Source organism: Eriocheir sinensis, chromosome 28 (genome assembly GCF_024679095.1).
Source record: "Eriocheir sinensis breed Jianghai 21 chromosome 28, ASM2467909v1, whole genome shotgun sequence".
Lineage (NCBI taxonomy): Eukaryota > Metazoa > Arthropoda > Malacostraca > Decapoda > Varunidae > Eriocheir > Eriocheir sinensis.
Window position 1 is genome coordinate 16,332,644 of NC_066536.1, and position 23,344 is coordinate 16,355,987.

The 23,344-nt window shown below is 39.3% G+C and overlaps 2 protein-coding genes across 8 annotated transcripts in view; one reads left to right on the top strand and one right to left on the bottom strand.

Moving 5' to 3' along the window:
* Positions 1-7,502, bottom strand: part of LOC127004632 (ATP-binding cassette sub-family C member 3-like) — a 32,833-nt gene extending 25,331 nt beyond the window's left edge. For all 7 annotated transcript variants that reach the window (XM_050872669.1, XM_050872668.1, XM_050872672.1 and 4 more), the window contains exons 1-7: positions 7,339-7,502; positions 3,392-3,568; positions 2,438-2,563; positions 1,923-2,057; positions 1,352-1,480; positions 590-786; positions 33-233 (exon numbers count right to left, since the gene is read on the bottom strand). In XM_050872669.1, coding sequence (XP_050728626.1) covers positions 33-233; positions 590-786; positions 1,352-1,480; positions 1,923-2,057; positions 2,438-2,563; positions 3,392-3,568; positions 7,339-7,386 — 1,013 coding nt within the window. In that variant the 5' untranslated portion in view covers positions 7,387-7,502. The remainder of the gene's footprint in view (positions 1-32; positions 234-589; positions 787-1,351; positions 1,481-1,922; positions 2,058-2,437; positions 2,564-3,391; positions 3,569-7,338) is intronic.
* Positions 7,503-8,801: 1,299 nt separating this feature from the next.
* LOC127004634 (PIH1 domain-containing protein 1-like) lies at positions 8,802-23,146 on the top strand. Its single transcript, XM_050872678.1, has 7 exons — positions 8,802-9,186; positions 11,832-11,913; positions 19,604-19,789; positions 20,381-20,527; positions 20,725-21,035; positions 21,697-21,834; positions 22,594-23,146. The coding sequence occupies exons 1-7, from the start codon at positions 9,112-9,114 to the stop codon at positions 22,627-22,629; spliced, it is 975 nt and encodes a 324-aa protein (XP_050728635.1). The 5' UTR covers positions 8,802-9,111; the 3' UTR covers positions 22,630-23,146.
* The last annotated feature ends 198 nt before the right edge of the window (positions 23,147-23,344 follow it).

Genomic DNA, 23,344 nt, shown 5'->3' on the forward strand with positions numbered 1-23,344 from the left:
GATACAATACATCTTAAAGCAGGGGAATATACCTCAGAATCTGGGGGCTAACAAACTGCAGCATGTCATTGATAAGCTTGAGGAAAGCACCAAATAGGAAGGGTAAGCCAAAGGTGCGTATCATGGTAGGGAGGATGGAGAGTTTCTTTTTCTCTTTTTTTCTACCTGCATCACCTGGCTCCACCCGTGCTGAATTGTTGAGGAATGGAGTATTTCCATCAGAATTCCCTGATCTGTGGAGGAAAAAATAGGAATAAATAAGCAACTTCTGCACCTTAAGAGTAAGGCTGGGCATTCATTTGTCTGAAATGCATGACCTGTGTTTGAGTCAGTGTCCATATCCATGTCAGTGGCATCAAATGTGTTTGGGCTCAGTTCATTGAGCTTTAAAGGCAGAGCCATTATCAAGGGAAGATTTCAATTATTGATATAGCTATAGCTGTGGTAGGATCAATGGATTCTCAGCCTTTTTCCACATGTTAAACTTTCCCTTTTTTTTGTGTGTGTATGTAGCAGTTTTCATAACACAAGTAAAACCTTCCAAATAGTCAGAAGTAATTACAACTTATATCAAACTTGAAACACTAACTTTTTTCCTGCCTTTCTGAGGGTCTTTTTCCAGTTCCTATCCCAATTGGTCACGATGGTGTTGGTGGCATTCTCATACTGGATGTTCCACATATCATCCTGCACAAGAGGCTTCCTGTATCCCTTCCAAATGAGTGGGTCTATCCAGGCGAAGGTGATGTGGCTCAGGAAGGAGGCACCAGTCTCTGGGTATGGTTTCTAGGGAAGGCAAGTCAAAGAAATCAATGGTGAGTTGGGAGCAGTAAGAATATCCCTGGGTCTTATTTTATTTTATTATTTTTTTACAGTAAAGGATGCAACTAAGGGCACACACACACACACACACACACACACACACACACACACACACACACACACACACAAAAAAAAAAAAAAAAAAAAAAAAAAAAGGTAAGCACTGCTTTCATACAAAAGAAAGCTGGAGTGTCCAAATGGAGTGTCAGTGTGTGTTAGAGGTGTCTTGATACTCTTCTCTTGAAAGTCATAAGAAAGGGAAAAAACAGCGTGAAAGTGTACCGGTGAAAAGGAAGAACGAATGAAGATGCTAAAGATATACTATCTACAAACTTGGAATGCAGTCATAAAGCTCAGGAAAAGATTAAGGAGGATTTAGGTTTGGAATATACCAGGACGTGGATGCAAGTGTGAGGCCACTAGTAATTCAGTTTCAAACTCTGTTCATGGTAAATGATATATCTGACAGAACTTACCCTTATAGCTGTTTATCAATTTTATAAATGCATGTATTGGGATTAGTACACACCTGGCCACGAGGGAAAAAGATGTACTCAGGCGTCGCATCGCTGAAGCAGTTGAGGAGCCACAGGACACAAGTAAGTGGGAAGAATATCATGAAGGTGACAAAGCGCATTTCATCATAAGATTGATCATCCTAAGGAAGAGAACATAATCTTAGTGCCACAAATTTTAGTACAAGAAGACTACAGTAAATATCCTTGAATCTTGATCAATAAAGAGTGGTGATAAAGCAAACTATCAAGATAAGGAGCCCTGAAATAATGAATTTAAAATATCCAGGGATCACTCACTCTTCCAGAGTATTGGTTCAGCAAAATAACATTTTGTGATGAGGTGGGAATCTGACCTAGCTCATATTCAGAAGTAAAACTGAGCTCTTGACTTATTCTTCATAAGTACTGTTGGCTGGAAAGGGTATATGAGAAATCTATGCACTCTATACAAGGAAAGTAATCTGAGTAATAAGTCCTTGCAGATAGGGGACTATTTTTTTATTAATAACATGACATACAACAGTCAAATCATAATAGTCTTCACTTGTTTTCTGGGTCAACCCTACGGCTAAAAATACTCACATCAGTGTATTGGATGATCAGTGATCTGAACTCTGGAATGCTGCACACCATTAGAAGGAAGCAATACAGGAAAAGATAACCAGACCTTTGCAGGCCTCTTTTCTTATTCAGCAGCAAAAATACCATGTAGACTATCTGTAATACAATGAAAAAATGTTCTCAGTTTCAGAGTAATTAATGGTAAAAATAAAATAAAAAAAACAATCATAAATTAACCTAATGAAGAGGAATGGGAACTGTAAACAATTTTTATCACCTTTCCTTGTTCTGGTAATCACTGTATACTCAAGCAAGTCAAATTGGCTGATCAAGGTTTGTGCATTTCAATCTGCAGCCTGTGCTATCTGAAACATGCTCACCCCACTATAGATATTTTTTGTTTTGTTTTTGTAGCTCATGCTGCTAACAAATCACTTTATTTGATTTTCTGCTATTTGGGACCCAGTATACCCTATACTTATTTAATTTCATGTCAGTCAGAGAGCTCAGCAAGGATTGGTAAACAATCTACTTACCAATGAGGCAAAGATAAGTGCAGGAGTAACATAATCAACTGCTGGCACATCCTCCCCGTTGCTGTCTTGGTGGACGGCATAAAAGAAGTTGATGCACTGAATAACCATCAGTGCCATTACAACCGACTGCAAAAACGGCAAGGTAAATTACCAACACAAAAACAAATTAAATACAATCTATCTATCTATATCTATATCTATATCTATATCTATCTATCTATCTATCTATCTATCTATCTATATATATATATATATATATATATATATATATATATATATATATATATATATATATATATATATATATATATATATATATATATTTTTTTTTTTTTTTTTTTTTTTTTCTTCAATAATATCGTTTATAAGTATATTTGACTTCTGAAATGGTTTTCCTTCAATAAGATATGTAGAAAGAAAAAACAATACAGTAATAAATCACAAGTACTAGATCTATTTTTTCCATACACTCTTATTTCATGTATGATACATTCTCACAAACAAAAATCACATTTCTCTTAACTAGTATTTCTAAATAAACTAGTGATGATGATGATGAGGAGGAGGAGGAGGAGGAGGAGGAGGAGAATGAGGAGGAGGAGGAGAATGAGGAGGAGGAGGAGAATGAGGAGGAGGAGGAGAATGAGAATGAGGAGGAGAATGAAAATGAGGAGGAGGAGGAAGTTGAAGATTTGATAGACAACATTTGGCAGAAACCATAAGCTGTAAATAGGTTTGTCAAACTGTATAGTAGTAATTTGTAATTTTGGTTCAATTTTAGATTTGGGAAGCAAATAATATGCTTAACATACAAATTATTTTTGCACATGGATTAATGGTATGCAATATGAATTTACCTAAATTACTTCTTCTAGTTAGTAACATTTTAAGAAAACATAAGTTCTGAGAAAGAAGTTGCTTTATGATCCTGTCTCCTCACTTGTCATGTCTTACCAGCTTTGAGATGTTGATGAAACTCCATGGCACCAGTCTGTCCACGCTTTGGCGAAGATTTGACACCTCCACAGGTGCCAGCAGTAACAAAAACCCGCATGGCACCCACACCAAAACCGTCCGTTCAAAGCATAATGTAAGGTCAGGGCTGGTAGTGTTCCAAGATAGTGTTTCGTTCTGAAGCACATAGAAGAAAAACATTAATAGAATATATATACTTGATGTTTACTATACTCTATGCTTCTCCAATTCATGCCTCCCCTTATGACTGTTGCACACTTGCACAAGAAGTCTCTCACTACACACACACACACACATATAAGAATGGCGTTTCACTACGTGGATGAAGAGACGATGAAGAAACTGATAGCAGCTATGATTCGTCCAAGACTGGAATATGCAGCAGTAATATGGTCCCCACATAAAAAGAAGCAAGATCGAAAGAATCCAAAAAGGTTGTCCCTAGCTTGGCAGACTTAACGTACCAAGAAAGATTGGAAAAGATGGGGCTACCATCACTAAAAGAAAGAAGAGAGAGAGGTGATATGATTGCAGTTTTCAGGGTGATGAAGGGAATAGATAAAATCAATAGAGAGGATCTGTTTGTACAGGATGGGAGAGCAACAAGAGGACACGAAAGGAAGTTGAGAAAGACAAGATGCTTGAAAGATGTAAAGAAATACAGCTTCCCCAATAGATGCATCGACCAGTGGAACAGCTTAGACAAAGACGTTGTTCGTTCCAGAAACATAAATGAGTTTAAAACAAAGTTTGACCAATTGAGACTCTGAGACAGGACCACACGAGCATAGCTCACTTCCTGTATATTACAACTAGGTACATACACACACACACACACACACACACTTGGAATTATAGGCCAGTCTCTCTCACAAGTGTGGTGGTTAAGATCAGCAAAGAACTAATTAAAAATAAGTGGATGAATTACCTGGAGGAAAACAGATTGACGGACAAGCAGTTTGAATTTCAAAGAGAAAGATCTTGTACAGTGAATTTGATGTGTATTTATTTGCGAGTGATAAACATAGTACAGGAAAGGGATGGTTAGGTTGACAGAACTTACTTGGATTTACAGAAAACATATGATAAGGTGCCACATAAGAAACTGCTGTGGAAGATGGAGGATATCAGAGGACTGAGAGAAGGACTTTAGATTGCTGGAATGCAGTACAGCAATCGAGAGTACGTGCAGTGGAAATGAGTTATATAAGAGGTGCATGTGGTGTTTCAGGATGGGATGGAGAAAGTAACAAAAGCATGTATAAGAGGTTTGGTATGGGTGTGACAGTGAAAAGAGTGGATTATGGACTGGTCGAGGGGGTGAAGTGTGGTGCACTGAGATAATTTGAGCATGTGATGAGAATGAGGGAGAATGAATTTGTGAAGAGAGTGTATGAGGGAAGGAGTGAGGGATGGGGTGTCAGGGGAAGACCACTTGTGAAGTGGATCAATACGGTGAGCGAGTATAGGAGCAAGAGAGTTGGAAGTAGCAGGATTTAGTGCCAGAACAGGGAGAGGTGGAGACACTTCTGCCATGGTCACCCCCTGGAGGGAAGTTCCCAAGAAGGAGCAGGGCGTCGAAGATAGATAGATGACCGACTTTGGAAAACAGGGAAAAGAATATGGTGATCAGGGATGTGAGGTCCTCATGGAGGAGTGTAATCAGTGGAGTCCCATAAGGGTTGGTGCTGGCTACGGTCATGTTTGCAATTTATATTAACGACGTGATGGAGGGAGTGAACAATTACATGAGTTTGTTTGCTGATGATGCCAAGAACATTGGAAGTGGAGAGGATTGTCAAGCACTGCAACAGGACCTGGACAGAATATGGGAGTGGAGTCATGGATGGGAAATGGATTTTAACACCAGAAAGTGCAGTGTAATGGAATTTGGAAAAAGAAAAAAACAGAATTTCTGTTAACTATACAATGGAAAATGAAAGCATCAAGAAAACATCAATGGAAAAAGATCTGGGAGTATCTGTATTGGATCATTTGTCACCAGTAAAGTACATAAACAGAATTGTAGGTGAGACATATAACCTGGTGAGGAACATGAGTTGCTTTTCACCATTTGGATGAGGAAATGATGAACAAATTGATTGTGACAGTGATACGCCCAAGGATGGAATACGCAGCAACAGTATGGTCATTGAGTACAAAGTTGAATATAAGGAAAGGAGAGAGGATTCAGAGGGTAGCAGCAAAGTTGGTTTCTGGAGCAAGAGACTTAACATGCGAAGAAAGATTGAAGCAGTCGAATTTACCAACATTGGAACAGAGGAGGGAGAGAGGAGATTTGATTGTGGTATATAAGGTGCTGAATGGGATGGAGAAAGTGGACAAGGAAGATCTAATAACATGGGATGCAAGCGACTCAAGAGGCCATGGAAGAAAGATGAAAAAGGATGCCTGTAGATGAGATATTAAAAAGAACAGTAATGGAGGTTTGGAATGGCCTGGTCTATGCAAAGATGATTTATAAATTTAAGGCTAAGGTAGATAGTAGAAGACATAGAGACAAGACAGTACGAGTATAGCACCTTTCCTGTATATCACAACTAGGTAAATACAGGGTGCCCCCCAAAAATGTAACACTTTCACATCCTTATTAAATCTTTAATTTTGAATGCACTTTATAATGCTTTTGCCCAGTGCTAGCATATCTCGGGGAGTTTTTTTTCCTGAAAAAATCAAGTCATTATCTTTACTCTTTAAGTCACAGTCTCCAGTTTCGTGATTTTTCACTTTTCAACTATAGGAATATGGAAAGTTGAGGGCATTGATAGTGCCTGTGATGAGATCAAGTTTTGAATATGCAGCTGTGATCTGATTACCGGTACCTTGCAAGAAAAAAATATTAGAAAAATATTTAATTTAATTTAATTTCTAGGGGACCCGCAGAGGGCCATTCTTGGGTAGGTCATCTCCTAAAGGGTACACCGGCAAGTCAAATAACAAAGAGGAATTAATAATAAATATCAACCATAGAAGATCCTCCTTTGTTAATTATGAAGTAGAGGAAAATATTAATATTGGACTGGAGGTCATGCAAATTGGTGTTTTGAGGATGTGTATAATAGAAGGTACACTTGAAGATCCTCTACAAACATCACATATTTGTAAAGCATATTTGAGCCAAGGTGGTTTACAAAGTTGATAAATAGTTGGGGACCCAGGACAGTGCCCTAAGGAACTGTATTAAAAAAGGTAGAGCTCTGCTATGCTCACTACTGATAAAGACCTTCGTACATTAGGTGATGATACATAAAGCTTCTGTTGATAAAAGGTAAATTATAACATCATTAAACATCAACTTGCTGATCAGACTGAGATGAAGAATTGTTAAAACTTTTATTAACAAAGATTGTAATAATGTGTACAAAATATCAACACCCAAATTAATATATTATATATATATATATATATATATATATATATATATATATATATATATATATATATATATATATATTCCTTCTTGTTAATTATCACTCCATCCAGAGGGAACATGGAGGATTGTGACGAAGGGCGTGTGTCTGATGCTGTCTGCAGACGGTCTGTTGGAATAAGACTTGGCACTTTTCACATTAAGTTTTTCACAAAATTAATGACAGACCGCCAATCGAGCAAGTAAACCTCGAAGCCGCAGGGCTTTGACCCCGCCACTCGACCGCAAGGTATCAAATAACCATATTGCAGTCTGTTTGCCTTTAAAGTGTGTAACAACATGGCTCAGTTTTAACATTTCAACACTTCGATGGGGCACTTTTCGTTTTATTCACTTCTAAAAAAGTTTTCAAGATATATTTTTCTCGTTTCCTGTTTCCCGCGCACTGAACTGTGACCAACCCCCTGCACTCAGACTCCCCTTGCCCGCACCATACACTAAAGGAAAGACTCAAAAGTTTTCTAGAAGAACATACCCAAAACGTGTCTTTACAAAACGCCTCCACCCCTTCCCAATCTGACATCGTTGGATCACTGACGCTGCAGCTTGCCCAGTTGCCACGACCCGTCTCCTCCTCCGCCGCTCCGCCCCACGGCCTCACGTAACGCAAAGCTCCGCCCACCCCCTCGAGGCGCCATGGCTCCGCCCCGCACACACACCTGCTGCACGGAGGGTTTTTGGGGAGGAACAGTCAGCATGATCACCCTGGATTTGTGGTGCTCAAAGAATCTCTCTCTTGAACAACTTGAATAGGAGGAATACTCAGCATGATATATCACTCGATCTGGATTTGTGGTGATCAAAGAATAGTCAGCATGACCATGCACTTGATCTGCTGGATTTGTAGTGATCAAAGAATCTATACTCTAGAACTCTGTATAGGAGGAACAGTCAGCATGATCACTCTGGAATTGTTTTCTCTATAGGACCCTTTGTGCGATGGCGTAACAATCAGCATATGACCATGGCATTCGATAGGATTTGTGATTATCAAAGAATCTCTTTCCAAAACCCTTTGTATAGGAGGAACAGTCAGCATATGATCACTCTGGGTTCGTGATTATCAAAGAATATCTCTCTCTAGCTCTAGCTAGAACTCTTATTGTATTGGAGGAATAGTCAGGATGACCACTCTGGATTGTTAGCTGGTAGCTCTATTTTTTTTATTTATATATTTAAGGTTTCCAAGACAAGTTTATCACTGTAATGACATCCCGAAGTCAATAACGGATCTCATAAACCCAGCCCTAGAATTCTTTGTATAGGCCGGAGGAATAGCTAGTGATTGATTGATTGATAGTTTATTGTTGCAGGTAAACAACAAGGGAGAAGGGAGGAACATGCCATCCCTACCCCCAGGCAGGACAGAGTGAGATTATACAAATATTAATACATGTGAAGGGAGCACCAGGAAATTAAAAAGATACAATGGTAGGAAGGAAAGCACAACAAGGGAGGGGGCAGTACCTCCCCCTGGACAATAAGACAATAAAATGTGGGGACGGAGAACATTGCCCAAGCACTAGATGGGAATGAATACAGAGATAGAGTAATACTAGTCCTTAAAGTAAAATACTGCAGAGATCACAGCCTTGTATAGCACGGCAGTAGTTCAGGCTGCCACACACGGCATCACCACCTTGGTGCAAACTGAGGGTGTTCCTTGAGGATAGCAGAGAGGACATCATGGTTCAGGAGCCAACAAATTGTCTGCTAGTCAGCATGATCACTCTGGATTGTTAATTTGTAGCTCTGTTCTTTATTTATTTATTTAAGTCACTCACTCCATTGTATCTTTTTAGTTTCATGGTGCTACCTACACATGCATGTACTACTAGTTGCATAATCACATTATGCCCTGCCTGTGGGTTGGGATGGCATGTTCCTCCCTTAAAATTTCTCCCTTGTTCTTTACCTGTAACAATAAACTATCAATCAATCAATCAGTTTTCCAAGACACGTTTGCCACTAATGACATCCCGAAGGCAAAAACTCATAACAACTGTGACATCAGGATCAAGGTCAAGAACATGGTACCGGCGGGGGTGCTTGGAAAAAACATGATAATTATACAGTTTTATTAGTCCGTGGTGCTGTGTTGGAAGTTAAAAGGACACAAGTAGGATAAATGAACTACCAGATAAACGCACGAGAGAGAATATAACTGCAAATACTGGAGTGGGAGAGAAGTAGAAAGATCTGAAGAGGGCACGAAAGCAAGCACCGAAGAAGAATTAAGAAGTTAACAATGGCCGGGAGAGATGCCAACCCGTCCTTGCTTGAAATTGACGACAGCATCATACGAAAACAACTACTTCTTCAGGTAAGTCTCGAAATTAGCAGGATACCCTTTCCTTAGCAATCCCCCAAGCCTAACCTAACCTAACCTTCAAGAGGAGCAGCGTCCAACTCCATTATCGACCAGCTGCAATACTTGAAGATGGATCAGAGGTGTGGAAGCGGCAGGTCCCCAGACCGGCCGTGGTGATGACACCTAAATTTACAACAACTACAACTAACAACTTACTTGGTTTACTTGGTGTTGTTTAGAGGCCCCGCCTCACAGTCGTGGTGGTCCACCGCTGCTCCCAGTCCTGCCATCCCTGCTCAACAGGCCGATTTGGTCCAGTATCGTGTTGGAAGTCCTACTTCTTGAGGTGTAGTCCGGCACTGGAGGTTCGTCTGGGACTGTTTGTAGCAGCTTGTCCAGCCCATTCCTAAACCTGTTTACCGGGCAACCTGTTAGGTTTCGGACTTCCTTAGGCAGGCTGTTGAAGATTCGTGGCCCTTCATGGGACAGACTCGAGGCCAGCAGGGTCCTGCCTCCACCTGGGGCTCTTGTGGGGAGGGATCTTCTGCTGCACTTTCGTCCGGTCCGCTGATTATCGTGCTCTTGCAGCGCATTGTGTGTGGGGTCTAGCACCAGAGCTTCTAAAATTTTCCATAAGTATATGGCCCGATACCTCTCCCTTCTTCTTTGTTGTGAATAGAGCCTCAGTTTCTGCAGACGTTCCCAGTAATTTCGGTGATGTAACCATCTGATTTGTCTTGTGAAGGCTCTCTGCACAGTTTCAAACCTCTGCACATAGCCCTTCTTGTGTGGTGACCACAGCTGACTACAATAGTCCAGTGTTGGCTGCACCTGGGCCTTCCAGAGGGTTAACATTACCTTGGGTTCTCTGGAAGCAAATGTTCTTAGAACCCAGCCTATTATTGCCTTTGCCTTCTTCACTGTTTTTGTGATGTGGTGTGAGAAGGAACTGTTGTCGCTGAGGTGAACCCCAAGGCACTTTACATGTGACTGTCCAGATATATGTTGCCCTCCTTCTGTGAGCAGCAAAGTAGACGTCTTGACGGTGTGGTCAGGGCCACATCTCAGCATTTCAAACTTGGCCTCGTTGAATGCCATGTTGTTGGTTGCGGCCCAGGCATACACTTTGTTGAGGTCCTCTTGTAGGTGGGCGACTCCCTGCACAGTGGTGGTAGTGGAGGATTGCGAGACGGTTCTACGGCGTGCCAATTCGCCGACGGTCTCTGGACGGTTTGCTGAATTCTCGGCGAACTGTCCAACGGTCAAAGATTTAAATTTTGGTTGAAGTAAAGTATCACTATTCCTTCTCTACTGGCCAGAAGTTAATATATTCATAGATGGGCATATATAAGTTTTTTCCATCACGCAGGAATTATTCGTGCATAAAGAAAAACTCGTGCAGATTTAGTAAAGGGATCAAGTTTGCTAGAGAAACCAAAAGATATATAATACGACTAAGAATAGTAAAGTAGTGTCGTCTCAAAAATGTTCCAGAAAAGGGCAGATTTTTGAAGAAAAAAAAAATTATGTAAAAACTTCTGCTATCACCTTCAAACTTGGCCACAAATATTATGATATTATTTAACTATTTAGATAAGTGACTCAGGTCACTTCGAAAATTTTGACCAAAAAATGGAAATGCCCCCTTAAGATGCTGCATATTGCTGTAAAGTTTAAAAATAGTGTCAAGCATAACTTCGCATACAGGTGCAGCCTTTCAGCCAATCAGCCCATTATGAAGTAAGAAGGTACAGTAATACCTTGGTTTACGAGGACTTCACGAGTGTTTTGATTTACGAGTAAAAAAAAAAAATGCCTTGGTTTATGAGTGGTGACTTGGTGTACGAGCATTCTGTTTGTACAAGTCGAAGACACGAGTGTGGGATCCCTTTGTTCACCTCAAGACAAGAGTGCTCAGAGCAGAAAACAATGGGAATGGGGTCTCAGTCCATGTTGCACACTCACAGAGGTAGCACCCTCGTGCTCATGTCTGCTTACCTTTGTGCCCTAGTGTGTGATCTTTGTATTTTCAGCCTACAGTGCGTTCGTTTTGATTTACGAGTTTTTTGGTTTGTGAGCAAAGTTCCGGAATGAATTAAGCTCATAAACATGACTGTATATTTAATTATTACTATAGGGAAAATACTCATAAGGTTTCCTTTGGTAAGTTTTAATGTGTTTAATTTGCTAAGTATACTTATTGAAAATCTCTAGTTTCCTGAACGACTTAGGCCCACTAAATTATTATTGTATCCCTACCATACCCAGAGCCAGGGTCCATTAATCAGGAAGCTGGCTCCACTAAATCAGTAACTTTGCCAAAATGGTAGTGATGACATGGCTTCAGGGAGTGGTCAGTGTGGAATATTTAGGGGTAGCTAGAATTCAGTTTTTGAATTATTGTTTCTGTAAACTATGACATCAGTCCAGTTCTATACAAACTGTTCATTTTGATAATGGTCTGAAATATGCAGATATATGTAGGATATAAAATCTGGTGTAAAATATATATTCAGCCATTTTTTTTGTTATTTCTTATTTTTATGTACGTATTTGAAGAACCAGCTACTGAAATGTTGAAATATGCAGTTTACATAATATATATACATGTAAATAAATACATTACGGAATATTAAAAGTGTTCTAATATCTTAAAGGGTGAAGAGAATGAGGAACTTAAGAGTCTATTTCCATCAACAACTGCACCTAAGAAAGCTGCCACCATCAAGCCTAAACCAGGTAAGAAGGAAGCCACTTCCAATAGTTGTTGTTGATCTTTTTCTTCTTTTTCTTCTTCTTCTTCTTCTTCTTCTTCTTTTTCTTTTTCTTTAACAGTAACTGATATAACAATGGTTATTATAATGTTTAAATAATGATAGTTACTGTAATTATTACTATTGATTGTCATTGTTACTATAGTCCATAAATGAGAAAGACAGGTTTTCATATTCTGCTACACATTGTAACTATGTAGCATTATAACTCCCCCAGTATTTTTGCACATAGATGACAATAATTATGCATATTTAAATATGTGCCAAGTAGGTAATCATCTGTATTTATACATTTTTTGATAATACACTTCAGATTAACACACAACAATAGATTTCTGAAAAAACGTTGTACGGTATGATGATGTCATGTGGGCCCATAATCCAAGCTAGCTGGATGACCAATTTAAATAGGCATTGATCTAAACACAATCTTTGAAAGTATTAAAACATCATGTTCAGAAAGTGTTAACTACTGAATAAATTATCAATTCGCCTTCACCTCCTGTGCTCCCTCCCACACCCATGCTCTCCTTCCCTCGCCTGTTCCACCTCCCTCATCCCCTGTGCACTCTCCCTTATCCCCTGTTCACCCTCCCTCCCTCCCGCTCCCCAGGTCATTGTAGCTCACCACGTCAGTCACTGATAAGATAAGCTCAATCACCTCTCCAAAGTTCTTTAGAGGGATTGTGTTATATGGAATGAGTAACACCACCAGGTAACCTTGATGTTGCCATCTTTCCTAATCCCATTTGGAAGTTTATACATGAAATCTTATCTGACAAGCAGTCATTCTCCAAGGTCAAATGAGACAGGGACGAAGTGAAGACCAGGGCCATTATCAGTGTTTTGCATTCCAAAGAGAAATTGATCCCTTGGATCAATACATTATTCGACCTTTTTATATTGTGTGTGTTTTATAATCTTATTTCAAGTATTTCTGTCATAGCAAATTTGTTATGAAACCTCAACAGTACACTGAGAGATGTCTTCATCCTGCTGTCATATATTTAACTTCCAATTTGGAGTAAGTGATGACCCAGTGCATAGCCTCGCGACTTAGAAATGAGGCTCAACCCACACACTGAAGAACCTTGCCCGAAGTTACACCATGATATGAAACTGCCACTTTACCTATCAGACTGTGTTCCCTATCCCCAGAAGTGCATTGTCACTGATGACATCATTTTAAGGAAATATTACTTTGTTTTGTCCAGGGGGTCATGCTTATATTTCTGTGTTACATACCACTCTCTTTTTTGCATCAGAAGGTTTTTCAGTAATTATTTTGGACAGACGGTGGCTTATTCTAAATACATGCATTATCGATTGAGCTTGGAAGGGAACTGCTTTTTAGAGTCGTATTAGATACCCTTTCTTCGTAGACCAATGGCCTTATTGAAAAAGAAGCTTTACCCTTTTCATTTATTTAACTATTCTCATTAATCTCTACTACTTTTTGACTAATTTCCTTCAGAAGCATCTCATAGCTCTTTTTTCTTTCCATCTGACATTTTTCCCCTTTCCTCTATCAAATATTTGTATCTTTTTTTACCATTTTGACCTTGTTTCCTTACCTTCTCAGCTTATCAAGAAGTCTCACCATCAGCTTGTTTCGCATACTTCACATATTTCTTTGCATTAAATCTCTTACTGTTTGACTTATCACATTGCCATAATACTTTGACTTCTACAGGCAAACACTATTTTTTCCTTAGTATTTTGTGTCTATATGTAATTATGGAAAAGGAGAAAGCACAAATCATAACGTCAGTTAATAAGATAAGGTAGAGGGTGGATCCTTTGTATTGATGAAGGAACTGGTAAGAGAGGCAAAATTAATGATATCTTGAGGTGGAGGACAGGGTACCCAAGAAAACACAGAAAGAAGGACTTGAAACGACCGCAGTGTTCGCATTAAAGAGCTGAGGTATCCATGATCTTTTATATAGTCATAATTGGTGATAGGTATAATTTATGCTCTGTTGCTATATAAGTGGAGAATATAGTAGCTATGTGAGTCATGATGGTGCAATTGAACTCTGTGTTACGGGTTGTTCAATGTTGTTTATTAGCTCTTGTTTGATACCTAGGCCTTTTTCTATTCCCCATTGTTCCTCTGTTAAATAATGGGGCCACCAATTGCTCTTCCTCCTCCTCCTCATCATCAGCTTGAGCATCATAGCAATTAGTCATCATGGGAGAGTAGTTTAATCCCTTCTCAAGCCTTTTATGACCTTCCCTTCACCATGCCTTAGATGTGGATCCTCCTCCGTCTCCTCCTCCTCCTCATCGTAATCATTATATTAGTCATCATCAAAGAGTAGTTTAATCCCATTTTTGACGCTTCTCTGACCTTCCCCTCCTCCTCCTCCTCCTCCTCTGCATCATCTCTATTATAATCATCAGTTTTATTATCATGGTTGATCTTGATAACTAATTTTTAAGTCCTCTATGACGTCCCACCTTACCCGTATAGCCACTGATGTCACCTTCATTATCATCTTTATTATCATAACATTATCGTGGTATTTTCGAATGGGCATAATATGTTTTTATTTTTTATTTTTATTTTTTGCTTTCATTTTACCCTCTGCCATGCCCCCCTCTTCCTCTTCCACTTCCTTCCTCTTTATCATCATTATCGGCATTACCATTGTCATCAGGAGGGGGCGAAAAATGGAGTTGGTGGACCTCCTGTTCTGTTATCGATGAGCCAATAGGCAGGGTCGAAGTCTGGCCGACCGATAAGATATAGCCACGGCCACAGCCACCTTCACACTCGTTTTTCATTCTTTTTTTAATATTACAACTCAAAGGACAACAGGTTATGTCTACTACTACTACTACTACTACTACTACTACTGCTGCTGCTGCTGCTACTACTATTAGTCCAGTCATATCATCCGTTGAACTGATGGCATATGAGCTGAACAATCAAAGCAACACAGTGGCAACCCATAAATTGTATATGTGAGAGCAGACAAAGAACCAGGTGGAGAAATGAAATTTGAGCATTTGCCAGAGAGAGAGAGAGAGAGAGAGAGTGAGTGAGTGAGTGAGTGAGTGAGTGAGTTTAAACAAGGTCAAAATTGATTATTCTCTTTATTACTGGGGTCGACTTGATAGCTATTCGCAGCATTTTAAGCATTCATAACACAAGCATTATGTTCAAAACGTTTGGAAGAATCTGAGTGTCATAAAGTGATGCAGTGTGTGTGCATATGTATGTGTGTGTGTTCCATGTTGCAACCGTATAACCTCTCGTCTTTATCTCTTCTCATTCACTAAATGATTAAAGAAATAAATAGATGGATATAATTAGTGTAGGAAAGGCACAGGAAGCTCTAGGATCGAGTAATATGTATGAACAGTATAAAACCCATATGTGAAAAGCATGGAAATGGGTGAGAGCTACACTTCTTGTCCCTCCCTGGCAGAAGAAGAAAGGAGGAGGAGGTGGTAATTGAGAACTCTGGGAAGGGACAGAGGAAGGAGGGAACGAGCCCTTGGGTGTTTGGGCAGTGAAAGTAAATTGCTTGATCGACCTTGAGTCATGGTAATCTTCTTCGAGAGAGAGAATATTTATGGTACGTGTTAAATAGTTATTGTGTGTGGTGGGGCAATGGGAAAAGGATTGGTAGAGAGAGAGAGCGCGCTAGGGTGACGTACGAGTCCGCATGTGTTCATACAAAGACGAGGAATGTAGGTAACGTGAAGATGCCAGCCAGCATGACTTGACGTATCTACCGCTACCCACGCCGCCTCCACTTCACCCCTTATTTTTCCTCCTCCTTTTTCTTCCTTGCACCATTCTGACCAATCTCTCTCTCTCTCTCTCTCTATTTTATCCATTTATCTTACTGTGTCTTTCTCTCTCTCTTCTCTCTCTGTTTCTCCTCAATGGTTATCCTCCCTAATCCTCTCTCTCTCTCTCTCTCTCTCTCCTCTATTTTATCCATTTATCTTACTGTGTCTTTTTATCTCTCTCTTTTTCTTCTCTATCTGTTTCTCCTCAATGGTTATCCTCCCTAATCCTTCCTCCAATCTCTCTCTCTCTCTCTCTCTCTCTCTCTCTCTCTCTCTCTCTCTCTCTCTCTCTCTCTCGAACACCAAGAAACCGTTATAATGTGGGTATTTGAAATCAATGTATCGATCACCCAAGGTTTAACTCGCCATCATGCATCTCGAGACGTTCAAGAAATGTTAATGTATCGTGTATAGCCTATTGCGACAACCACTTCAATATTGTGATTCACTGATATTAGGTATTAATCTCCCTCAAATACCATACTATAATTTCCTGTACAGAGTGAGAATCAGATAGAATACTCCATTTTTTCTTCATCTTATCCAACCGCTATTACCACTTGTCAGCTGCAGGAAAAATTATGGGTCTTCGTAACATTATTTCCACCTCTGGCTGATGTTATGATAGTGTATTTCATCCTTCTTCCCTGGCCAGTCCTCTCGTTTGATATCCCCATTTGGCTCAGTCCCCCCTGATTTATCCAACAATGTCTGGATTTCTACTCTTCGAACTGTAACCTGGATTTTTTTTCATGATGTAACCTGCAGTTCCATTTTTTTATTTGCAATTGTTATTCTATCAAACTATTATCTGTTCTCAAATCCATGATGCTCGCTCCCTGTCTCCATGTTATAGGCCTACCTAGCAATTTTTAGTCTATAGACCTCTCAGTGGGTTTAGCTTTCTGATACGTATGAAGGGCTGGAAGGACACACATTGATTGCTCATCTTATACCACTATCCATTCACCCCCACACCCATTGAAGTCCCCCCACCCACTAGGCACCCCCTTACCCCCTCTTCCCCTCCCCACACTGTAAATCCCCCACACCCATTGATCACCCTTCCCTCCATTCCCCCTTCTCTCTCCCCTGCCCCTCCATTGAAATTCGTATACACTTAAATATGACAGTTTTTTACGCTTCAGGGTTAGCAACGAGTTAATTGCTCTTCATTCGCTCTATTCCATTTTTATCACTATTCTGCTGATTTTTCTTATTAGTGGTCCGGGTTTGCGCTCAAGTGTTTCGTTCCCCATCATTATTATTTTGCTGTCTCGTCAACTGATTATTGGATATTACCTTGGGTTTTCATCTCTCTCTCTCTCTCTCTCTCTCTCTCTCTCTCTCTCTCTCTCTCTCTCTCTCTCTCTCTCTCTCTCTCTCTCTCTCTCTCTCTCTCTCTCTCTCTCTCTCTCTCTCTCTCTCCGTGGCTATACCTTCGTGTCATGCTCTTCAATACTGCATGACTCACCTCTTTTTGTATCTCCCCCACCTCAGTCTTCCTTCTTATTTGTCATTCCTTCCATACCAGCTGACGTATTGTAGCCTCATTTTTATTATGCGCAGGAGAGGGGTTGGCAGACACTTCAATCTCCTCTCCTTTGTGTATATCCTTTTGCAACAGTGGAAATAATGAGTGAATTTACCTGTCACTATATAGCTCAGACTCCCTAACATTCTCTCTCTCTCTCTCTCTCTCTGTTCCTTACCTCTATATCCAGCCTTCTCACCTGTTATCCTTTACTTTCCTTATTATTTGTTATTTCGTTTTATTTCCTTTATTCCTTACCTCTTCCGACCTGTTTTCTTGACTTTTTTTAATAATTTCCTTTTCTATACTACGTCCAACCTTCTCAGTATGTTTTATTCTCCCTTTTCTCTTGACATCTTTTACATTTCAATACCAACTTTCTCCTTTTCATGTTTAATTTCCACTTTTTTTTTCTTTATTCTCCTGCTTTATTTCTCGCCTTCACATTTGAAGAAACTTTCCCTCTTCGTTCCATGACCTTAAATATATTTTTTCTTCAACTCTTCGTATTTTTTCTTCCTCCTCGCCATCCCCGCAGCCACGTAATTTGTGTAAATATTTATGGAAGGGCTGCTTTTCACGCGCGCCATGTGTGTGTGTGTGTGTGCAAGCCAGCATGACGGGGCATTATTCCACCTGCCTAATTATATACCTTCTCCCCCTAGCTGGTCCCTTCCATATCACCAGACCTCGTTACTCTTCGTGTTTTCTTCATAATCGGAATAGTTTAAGCTTTACCGTATTATCTCTCTTAACCAACTTCCCTTACGTGCTAACTTCTTACTAACTCAACGTTTCCATATTCACCAACATTACCTACTCCCTGGTCCCTTCCATATCACCAGACCTCGTTACCCTTCGTGTCCTCTTCATACTCGTAATATTTCAAGCTTTACCATGCCCTTGTATCTTTCTTATCCAACCTCCCTTACTTGTTAATTTCATACTAACTCTGCATCTCCATATTCACGAAAATTACCTACTCCCTGGTCCCTTCCATATCACCGGACCTCGATCGTTTATCTTCGTGTCCTCTTTATACTCGCCCTATTTTAAGTTTTGCCCTTTCATCTTTTATAACCAACTTAACCCTTACTTGCTAACTTCTTACTAACTCAACGTCTCCACATTCATGAACATTATGTACTCCGAGGGCAAGGTCTTGACTCTTTACATCTGATTGCACCACATTTCTTTCAGCAGATGATGTGTCAAGTTGATAAGAGGAGTTATCTATCTTATCTTATCTGGAGGCTCAGTTTGTTTCCATAAGTTATAAAGCTTGACACATTTACGATATTTTTCATGCGTTTATAGTAGCTTTAATCACTATCAGTATGCTTACTGAAGATGATGTTCTTCGCCACGCAACAGAGGAGATACCCGTTAGGTACTTGGCTCATTTTCAGCATGTTTACAACTGACCTTTTATTGGATCCAAAATCGCAATGTAAACACAAATTTCATTCCATTATCTGTTTGTCTCCTGTTTATTTTGTAAGGGGGAATGTTTTTCTTTATATTAATTACTTGGTAGTTATTTTTATCTACATTTATGCTTTCCTTTCTATAACTTAATAAACTCATCTGATCGGCACATCCAATAAATGGCAGCTAATTTTCTTCATAATATTTTTTCTATAATTAACTAAACTCATCTCAGCCAAGGCTCCATTTAAGGGGGATCGAGGTGTATGGCACGAAACACCCCTAAGATATTACTTAATCAAAGATGGATTTGGTTATAATTTGTGATCCTTAAATTGCATAATGATGTTGAGTATGCTGAGCCGACCAAGCTGTTTAATTTTCCTCCCCACATTTTTTATCGGCGTCGCAGACGCCAATCAACAGATTATCCATCTTCTTAGTGTTGTTGTTGTTGTTCTCTTCATGTTGTTTACCTGGCTTACCCATGCATTGTAGACATGAAATTGTATAATAACATTAATTTTGTTAGCCCTGATGAACCCTACAACATGGCATTATAAACAAAGTCAGCTGTTTTTATTTATTTTTGTTTTTTTATTTATTTATTATTATTTTTTTTACGTCTTGGCCTGTGGCGCCGGTAGGCCTTTATAGTAGGGCCTGATGGTCGGCCCCAGCCCGTTGTGGCGCAGGCAAGTGTTTATAGTGGCGCCATTTTTACTTTTAAGCATTTTCCATTTTAGACCCCTAGTTGCATAATATAAATTGGGGTTGTATTGGATGGTCATGTGACGCTGATCTAGCACAGTTTTTGTGCTATTAACACTTGTTTTATATGAAGCCCTTTTTTTTGTTTGCTAATCTAAATTACTCATCTCCTTAGGAGTGTGTTTGAAGACCCGAGAGGATGGTGGTGGGAAGGTATTTATAAATGTATGCACAAGTGATGTCCTCCCAGCCCCTGAGGACATCACAGACCAGGAACTCATCAAGATATTGGAGTCTGACCAGCCCTCAGACTTTCGTGTTCCCATGTCCATTGGACCCCCCCACGAGGAGAAAGATAAGTGTGAGTCAAGGATGTGATCTACAGACTGTTTCTCATAACATACACTCATGTAGAAATAGATCTCATGTAAAGACTGTTTGGTTAAGGAATAGATTTAAGCCCTTAGGAAAGTAGTATCCATGTAAAAGTATACTCCCAGAGCTTTACCTTAAAAAATCATAAAAAAAACTTTTACATGAGTGCATCCAGTAGGCTACTTGCAATTCCTGTGTCTCAAATTGGCAGTTACTCTGTGAGACTGAATTGAGACATGCTTACATAGTCTATGAATGCCAACTCTGGCTATATGGGCATGCGGTATGCTACCCAGAAGTCAACCCTGCTCACTGTATTGTTTCCAAAAGAGACAACCCTGAGTGAAAATGGCCAAGTGGGCATTCACAAATCTAAAAAAAAAAAAAGGGGGGGGGGGAATTATATAGATTTATGGATTTGGATGGCTAGTGGTAACAAATGAATCATTAAGAATTCCCTTGGGCAGGCCAAGCAGCCTCTTGCACACTCTTTATTTCCTTGTGTGTCCATGTGCCTGTTTTACATAATGAGGTATTGGGCAAACATAACGCATCATTCCTCTCTCTTTCTTTACAGCTGGGGAGAACTGTGTGGCATATGATGTAGTGATCAGCCCCAAGTTCTTTACCAAAATGGATGATAGTCCTCTATTTTACAATTTCTTTGTCCTTGCCATGATGGAGGGCATAGAGGAGAAGTATTCCATCACACTGGATAAGAATGGTAGGTTTGGATTGCTCATGTAACAAGAAAGAGTAACAGAATGCATTTTCAGCAAAAGTCAAGGTTGTTATTAATATAATGGCTAGTCAGTCAGTACTCAAAACAAAAATATTTTTCACAAATATGAACTAACTACTTTCACATGAAAAATAATCTGCTGTAGAATGCCAATAAGTCAAATTCTGTAATGGTTGCAGGATGGACTGCACTCAAGAACAAAAAATACCACGGGGATCTGTCTGACCAGATGGTACTCACATCCCTCCCCATGGTGCAGGAGCTGAGTGCTGCACGCCACTGGAAGCCAAGTGATGTGCCACCTTCAGCTGCCAGCACCCTATCAGATGCACCAAAGACTCATTCTGAACCACTAATTTCAGAAGTTTCAACAAAGATTATCTCAGAGAAAAAATTAAAAGTTAAGACTCAGCCATCCTTCACTCTTAGTAAATCAACTGGAGAAAATGGTGTGGATGATCTTGTGGCAGAGGTGGAACTCCCAAATGTGGTAAGTTGTAATAGGCATAACAATAGACATGGTAATAGGTGTTGTTTTCCACATGGTAAAAGTAGTATTCAGGCAATCTATGTTATTTGACAGTTTTGCGTTCCATAGAGAGGGGTCAAATAACGAGTATTTTTCTTAGGCATGCCAACCACTGCACCACAGAGGCATGTGCTTTGTGTAGAATGATACATAACTTAGCCAGATGATGAAAAATTCCAAACACTAAAGGACATGAGCATGAGAGCAAGTAATAGTCTGTATACTCAATTGGCATACACTTTGAAGCTATCAGTTACCTTTTTAGCAGCATTTGATGTTATTTCAAATAATTAATGGCTCTGCTGTTGAGAATAAAATCAGTAGGATACTGGGTGATATTTAACAAATCCACTATAAAAATAAAGTAAGAACAGAGGTGTCTGCAAGATGCTGATAGGCCTATGGATAGCAGCTACTGTGTTGTTATACTGCCACATGCACCTCCTTTGTTTTGGAGAGTTGCAAAGGAGGTAGTCTTTGGAACCCTTACTTTACCTTTAAGGAGCACTAATGAAACTGTTTAGTTGCCAATATTCATGTTAAATCTTTTGATAAAATAGAAGTAATCCATTGAATGTAGGTTGTATCTGACCTTACCTCATTGCTACCTCTTATTTCACAGCTCACAGGACAGAAGGTTCAGGTGGATGTGGGTGAGGATAGGGTGCTGCTGGAGACACCCGTGAATCTACTTGATGTCTGTGTTCCAGTTTCCTTAGACAGCAAGAAAGCCAGGGCATACTTCATTACTTCTTCCAGGGTAAGCATTTTACTCTCTGACTCCCTTATATATTAAATTTATACATACATACATATACCTATTTACAATACATATTAAGATTTTGGTTAACTAATTTATAAGACAATCAGTTAAACATCTTTTAAGTCTTGTAGTAACTGTATTCTCCTAACACTGTATAGATACGATCATTCCCCTTTAAAGCTGTTCTTTTCACCTCTTTGTATGCACACAAGCAACTTCAGCTTACTCTGCACTTCCTTGCTGTCTGACATCACTAAGATTGGAGTTTCTTTTCTCGCCAGAAATACAGCAAAAATTAAACACTGAAACACTGAAATGACCCTTATGTAAATAAAATAAAAATGACGAAGGTAAATGGAAAAAAAAGCCATAAAAATGTTATTCCTACAAGTATACATAATCTCAATATGTTATCTGTTATTTTTTTAGTAGTCAACAGAAGGCACCATTTAATGGTGTCCAGCCTTTACCTTTGCATTAAATTCTAGAATCCTTGGTGAGGACTGTGAGGAATGATGATGGTAGGGTGCATTTAACAATGACAGTACTATGAAGGCAAAGAGAAAACATTAGTCACTGCCTAACATTAATCAGACTGAATTCTATGTCAGAATTATTGTGATCTTCTTCGGTGCAACTTTAGATGTTCATAAAAACAGGATAGGTTAGACTATAACCAGAATCCACAGTTGTAATTGTCAAAATAGATAAATTATTCTTTGGTATTTGCATACATAATACCTTTCTCATTTGCAGGTTCTGGTATTGAGAGTGCCCATCCTCCACTCCTGAGTTGTGGGAACCATGCTTCAGAATAAATGCCTTATTAATGAATAGCTTTGTGTCTTTGTTGGAGAATATTCTGTTTAACATTTTTAGGGCATTTTGCAACAGATCTCTCAACACTTTTCTTGATGATTACACAGAAAATTTGAGTTTGAAACAAGCTTAAATATAGATGTAATATAGTTAGTATTATTGATGCCATCAGAATTTTCCGTTTTCATCAATAGGATCTAGTGTAATGGAAAGACTCAAATGTTCATCATAATTATCGTGTTATATTTGAGATTACATTCTAAAGCGTTTTAACTTGGTGTTATTGAGATGACAAAGCATAGCTAATATATAAATTATATTATTACCTTTGCACAATAACAACCCGACAAAGAAATAGTTAATAACTGTGTGCCTTTTAGATGAGATTAAATAATACCTTGTTACTTAATGTAACATGTTCTGGAAATTTACTCAGTAATCAGTGGTTTCCTATTATTTAATAACTGAGTAAAGCACTACAATAAGGAAACAGTTTTGTTATTTCTAATGAGTTTCAGGTCCAAACCTTTTCTGTAAGGTAACGTTGAGGACAATGATAGGCTGCACTTGACCTTTATGCTCATTTCCATCACATTAGCCTTTGAACCATGTTGTGGGTAAGAACCCATTACCCCAACACACAAGGCCAATATGACATCTGGTTTAACACAGTTTACCTTCTCTAAGC

Coding starts and splice junctions, on each gene's coding strand:
- LOC127004634 (XM_050872678.1), top strand. CDS start 9,112: ATGGCCGGGAGAGATGCCAACCCGTCCTTGCTTGAAATTGACGACAGC. Junction 9,187..11,831: donor GAAAACAACTACTTCTTCAG/GTAAGTCTCGAA, acceptor AATATCTTAAAG/GGTGAAGAGAATGAGGAACT. Junction 21,036..21,696: donor AGGTGGAACTCCCAAATGTG/GTAAGTTGTAAT, acceptor CTTATTTCACAG/CTCACAGGACAGAAGGTTCA.